This window comes from Chrysochloris asiatica, unplaced genomic scaffold (assembly GCF_000296735.1).
Source record: "Chrysochloris asiatica unplaced genomic scaffold, ChrAsi1.0 scaffold00050, whole genome shotgun sequence".
Taxonomy (NCBI): domain Eukaryota; kingdom Metazoa; phylum Chordata; class Mammalia; order Afrosoricida; family Chrysochloridae; genus Chrysochloris; species Chrysochloris asiatica.
In genome coordinates, this window is record NW_006408568.1 from 3,206,582 (window position 1) to 3,212,581 (window position 6,000).

The 6,000-nt window shown below is 42.6% G+C and overlaps 1 protein-coding gene across 1 annotated transcript in view; it reads left to right on the forward strand.

Moving 5' to 3' along the window:
* Window positions 1–5,409, forward strand: part of LOC102815706 — a 137,861-nt gene extending 132,452 nt beyond the window's left edge. The window contains exons 6-8 of the mRNA XM_006862764.1: window positions 260–359; window positions 5,024–5,085; window positions 5,317–5,409. Coding sequence (XP_006862826.1) covers window positions 260–359; window positions 5,024–5,085; window positions 5,317–5,409 — 255 coding nt within the window. The remainder of the gene's footprint in view (window positions 1–259; window positions 360–5,023; window positions 5,086–5,316) is intronic.
* The last annotated feature ends 591 nt before the right edge of the window (window positions 5,410–6,000 follow it).

The window sequence follows — 6,000 nt, forward strand, 5'->3', positions numbered from 1 at the left end:
GAGTTCTGGTGAATAAGCACTAGACTGAAAGGTTGGTGGCTCAAACCCATCAGCCGCTCCTTGGAAACCTGACACAGGGTCACTATGAGTGGGAACTGACTTGACGGCACTCAGCAACAACAACAACAATGACAGGGCATGCTGGGAGCAGAGAAGGGCATAAGCACTAAGTGGGTTGGGGGGTTTGGGATGACATGGTGAGTGGAAAAGTCCCGATATGGTTTGTTCTCACTCCTTCTCAATACCCTCATGGTTTCAGGTCCAGAGACTTCGACTTCGGAGTGTCTGTAAGAGGATGCACATCACAGACATTGCAGGCAAAGGCTTGCTTCCTTCTGGGTTAGTGGGCGATGAGGAAGGTAAAGGATGCCAGTGGTTCTGCAGGTGGGACTGGCAGTATATGGTCTTCAGGATTTTCATAGCTTGCCTATTGTGGTTCTCAGTCATTTTTATACATGGAGCATAATTTCATACTGTAATATAATTAAGGACTGCAGACTAAAAGGGATTCAATTATACTCTCCATTATTAAACTAAAAGGAATCTTGGTGGCATAATGGTTAAACACTTGGCTGCTAACCAAAAGGCCAATGGTTTGAACCTGCAAGCAGCTCTGTGGGAAGGGCCTAGCAGTTGACTCCTGAAAAGATTGTTGTTGTTGTTAAGTGCTGAGTCCTAACTCACAGTGACCCAACATAGGGTTTCCGAAGAGCGGCTGGAGAGCTTGAACTGCCAACCTTGAAGTTCAAACTGACCTTGCAGTCTAGCGCGTTAACCCACAGCACCACATCAGGAAGACTGCAGTCTAGAAAACTCTATGAAGCATTCTTCTCTAAGTTGAAAATGGACTCAACAACACCTAACAACCACTGTTATATAAATAACATGCTGGTCTTTCTGCCCGGCTTTGCTTTTTCACACATCACCAGCAGAATGCTTGAATATTATGCTGACAGCACCATCATCATGATTTGTCATCATGCAATGCCTCCCACCCTGCTCTACTCCGAGTCTGGGTCCAGGTGCATACCTCAGAACAGCACGCATCCATCCTCAGTGAGTCCAGAGTCAGTTTCAGACATTGTGCACAGTTCGGCAGCACCCTTCTGGAGAGGCAGGCTACACATGTATTCTTTGACAATGTGTGAAGACCACTCTGCCATGGTTGGTAATCAGAACCATGTCCTGGAGACAAGATGGAGAGTAAAGTACATGTGGATTTCCAAGAGGGAAATTCTGGCTTATAGTTTTAGGAACTGCCACTAAACTACATTGCCTTCAAGAGCTCATTTTACCAATGGAACTTCTGAGGGACAGGACTCATTCCCCTCTTTCACGTTTACCCTACTTCCTCCATCCCCACAGCACACACATACTCACACCCATTCAAAAATAGAAAAGGTCAGACCGCAAACATTCCCTTGCTTGCTCTGTCCCCGTAGCTTTATTTTTAGACTAGCAAAGACCCTTTCCTCTTCTGACTCATAGACTCACAGATGATTCTGCCCTTAATTGAGCAAGCTAAATAAAATTCATTCCTCATGTCACGTTCATGAATCAAAGAGACCTTTGTGACCTTGCTTTGTGAGTTTGTTGTCTCCCCTCCTCAAAGAGTGTCCTCTGTGCCTTCTGCAGACCAGGGCACTAAGGCCAAATAATCCCTTCTGTACCATCCAACTATGACTCACATCACCACCACCACCACCATTCCCCATCCCTGCCACCAATACACACACACACACATGCACACGCCCCAAGCTAAGATTCAATTTAGCTTCTTGGATGGTGTTATTGGTCATTTGCTCAGGAGTTTTGACGATAGAGGTAAATCCAGTGTGAGACTGGTCCTTAGGTAGAACTTGCATTTATGGATGAATAGCACCCTTTAGTGGTTCAAGTCTACAGTCTCTTTTTTGAAGTCCTTAGAGTTCTTGTATTGAGAATTTTGGAGATTTTGGAAAGACACAAATATTGTATATTATGTCACCCTCTTGGGTGCCAGGTCAGCACCTGATAATAAAATGCATTTTTATTTATAATATAATAATGTTAATAGAAACACATGCATGGTTTTAGAGCATTTCGGTTTGTAGAATTTTGAATAATTTTGGGTTTATAGAGCTTTTGAATTTCTGATTTGCAGTTAGGAGATTATAGATGCCCATGTCTGGAGGGGACTGTTGTTGTTGTTATGTGCCGTGGAGTCGGTTTCGACTCATAAGGACCCTGTACAGGGTTTCCGAGGCTGATAATCTTTACGGGAGCAGAACGCCTCATCTTTCTCCGGCAGAACAGCTGGTAGTTTTGAACTGTTGACCTTGGAGGGGACTAGCCACATGTTATTAGTGTACTTTCTAGACTCTAGTACATCCTTAGCCTGGGAGATTACGATGTGTTTTGGAACCAAATCTACCTTGTGACAGCTGGGTGGCAGTCTCAGCTCTAAGGTATGATTTTGGCTAGCTCTAGTCCTATAAGATAAGCACTGGACTGCTAACTGCAAGGTTGGCAGTTCATACCCTCAGAAACCCTATACAAGGTTGCTGTGAGTCAGAAATGACTTAATGGTACTTAACAACAGCAGTACCTTTTTCAAACTACAGTTTCACTAGCTTTACATTCAGTCCTGAAATCTGCCAAACCCCACTCCTTCCCTCTTACAGCCTTCTAGTTAGTTTATTCCTTATTGGTCCCTCAGTGGTGGTGGTGGTGGTGTGCCATGGAGTTGGTTCCAACTCATAGCAACCCTGTATGGGGTTTCTGAGGCTGTAAATCTTTACGGGATCAGAAAGCCTCATCTTTCTGCTGTGGAACCACTAGTAGTTATGAACTGCTAACATTGACGTTAGCAGCCCAACTCGTAACCATTATGCTACCAGAGCTCCTTTGGTTCCTCAGTAGTGAGTGAAATTAAGTCAGGAATATGAAACTAGAAACTAAACTAGAGACATATGTGTTTTCTGTGGGTTTCAATCGTCCAGGTACATACCCTTCTTTCATACCCTTCTGTGGAGAATAGGTACTTGCTTATAAACATCACAGACTCTGAGTGATCTCTACTACCAGCAAAGTGACTGACATTTTTCTAGCAAAATCCTATAGAACCATCATTTAAGATAATGCGCCTAACAATTCTGGTAGTAATGATCTCATTTTACAGATGAAAAAACAGAGTTTCAGAGGGATTAAATCTTTGACAAAAGACTACTGTGTTTTATATGGTTTACTACTTGCAGTCCAGTCAACCTGGCTCATGGCATCCCCATATGTGTTAGAGTAGAATTATGTTCCTTACAGTTTCCTATGACCGACTTTTCGAAATAGATTGCCAAGACTTTCTTTTGCCAAGTGTCTCTGGTGGACTGGAACATTCAGTCTTGCAGCAAGCAGCTGAACTCATTAATGGTTTGTACCACCAAAGGACCTCCACCCAGGATTGTTGTTATTGTCATTAAGTGCCTATGAGTTGGTTCTGAATCACAGAGACCCTGTGAAGGGTTTCCAAGGAGCGGCTGGTGAGTTTGAACCACCAACCTACAGTTCAAACTGACCTTGTGGTCCAGTGCATTATCTCACAGTGCCACCCAGGATAGGATAGACTTAATCTCAAATCTTCTTATGTTTACTTATGATTCCTTCAACCAGTCACTTTGGAACAAATATTCATCACAGTGTTGGCTTGGAAATTCCCATGATAATGGTGTTTCCAAAGGTTCTGGTCATTAATATACTCCCAAATTACAAATGTGCTCTATCTCCCAATCTCTTCCACACAATCCCTAACTGTCCTGGAAGGTTGTCTCTTATGGTTGCAGGGACCCAAGATAGCAGGCAATAAAGGTATAGGCATACAGCTGTGTTTCCTGCCACTCTCCTTCCTTCACTCCCATGGAAAAGAAACCCAATCTCCCCAGCCCAGCCTTTGGACTCCTAAGAGGCTTGGCCATGCAGTGTCTGCTTGGATTATCTTTATTGGCCTGGTAGCCATTGCTAAACCTCTGGGGAAGTGAACCAGATGTCCCCATTTGACCAGCAATTGCAGTTGGGTCCAGCAACGTCCAGCTGTTCCAGGCTCCATTTGCAGAGTGTCCCATTTATCCTGGATTTCCTAGTGTCATAACCAAGCTGCCAGAGAGGAAAAGGATGCTCCATTCCTGACATCAGGGGGAAAATATGAACCAGGAATGTAGGAAATGCTGTAAAGCATTGTTTTCTTCCTGAGATATACTCACCCATCCTTTTTTTTCTCCTCACTGAGTTGAGAAGGTTTGTTTTGCTTTCTTTCCTTGAAGAATCTGATCCAGGCATCTCTCCTTTCAGAAAAGTTCTCCCAATCTGTTCTGAAAATCTGCTGTATTTTAAGGTCATTTCCATTAAGGGATTAGTTTTTGGGTTTTAGCTCTATATCTTTTGATCAGATCTACCAAGGAGAGTTCTAAGTCCAGGAATTATTAGCGGCCTTTGAACCTCCACCCTCCCTGTCTACTCAAGTATTCATTTCTCACAATTGGGATAAGATGTCACTGTAGTGTGAGTTTGACAAAAGCAGAGGAAGCCAACTTGCCTTAAAGTCAGTGCCTAAAGTGGGTTGGCTTAAGGTGTTATAAAGAAAACCATACTGTTTGAGATGCCTGTCCTGATCTGATTTGCTGTGTAGGTTGGGGTTTCCTGGTTCACAAAGGTTTCTAGGAACTATTATCCACCTCGTCCCAATACAGAGGTGGATCCCAAGCAGATTTATGAGTAACTTGGTCTTGCTTGCTTGGGTCCAGATCAGGAATGGGCCTATCAGAGTCGTTTTCCAAAAACTCAGACTTGAAATGGAGATGTAAATCTTTTAGACTGGTCTCAAACTGTCTTAGGTTAGTCTCAACAAGCCAGAGAGCAGAGAAGGTCATGTAGAGAGAGGAATGAAATAAAGCATAAAGAGAAAATTTGGCTGAAGTCAACCAAAAGGGAAAGACAGATGACTAGGAATCTAGAGCATCAGTTTTATGCATTTAAGCTTTCTTTTTCTTTTCAGTAATCCACTTAATTCTGCCCAAACAAAAAGAGATGATTTATGAAGGATGCTACAATAAGTGGGCAAAACTTAAAGAGAACTAGGATATTTGTATGTAAAAAAAGTAAAAGCTTGCCAATTACCAAGAGGAACTAGTAACTTTACAGTTAAGGAACCTGGCAGAGGCTTCCTTAACAAAGTCATTAAGATTAACATCACCAGTAATGGGACATAGAAACAGCATGCTTTTCCTTGAACACGCACTGAGAGGGACACAAGATCACTTCTGAGGTATTTTTGTCCAAAATGTATAGTCTCAATCTAGTCATGAGAAAATATCAGACAAACCCAAATTTAGAAACATTCTACAAAATGACAAGTTCTCTTCAAAAGTGTCATGGTTATGAAAGCCAAAACAAAACCAAACCTCAGAAACTGTCCTAGATTAAAGGAGACATGACAAGTAAATGCAATGTGGGACCCTAAATTCGATTCCTTAACAGAAAAAGGTGTTGTTGTTGTTGTTGTTAAGTGCTGTTAAGACAGTTTGAACTTATAGCAACACTGTATAGGGTTTTCAAGAAGCAACTGGTGAGCTTGAACTGACGACCTTGTGTTTCAAACCATTGCAGTCCATTTCATTAATCCACTTATCACACCAGGCCTCCAGAAAAAGGCATAAATAGGAAAAAATCATTGATCCCAAATAAAACTATGGTTTAGTTCATAGTCTCATACCTGTAATGGTTAGGGTTCTATGGCAAAGTGACTAGCCCAGGATTCCCATCGTTTAGCAGTTGTTATTGTTATTGTTAAGTGCCATCGTGTTGGTTCCAACCCATAGTGACCCTGTAAAGGGTTTCTGAGGAGCAGCTGGTGAGCTTGAACTGTCATTTATCAGTTGTTGTTGTTGTCAGGTGCCATTGAGTCAGAACCGACCCATAGCGACCCTATGCACAGCAGAACGAAACAATGTTCGATCCTGGGCCAACCTCACT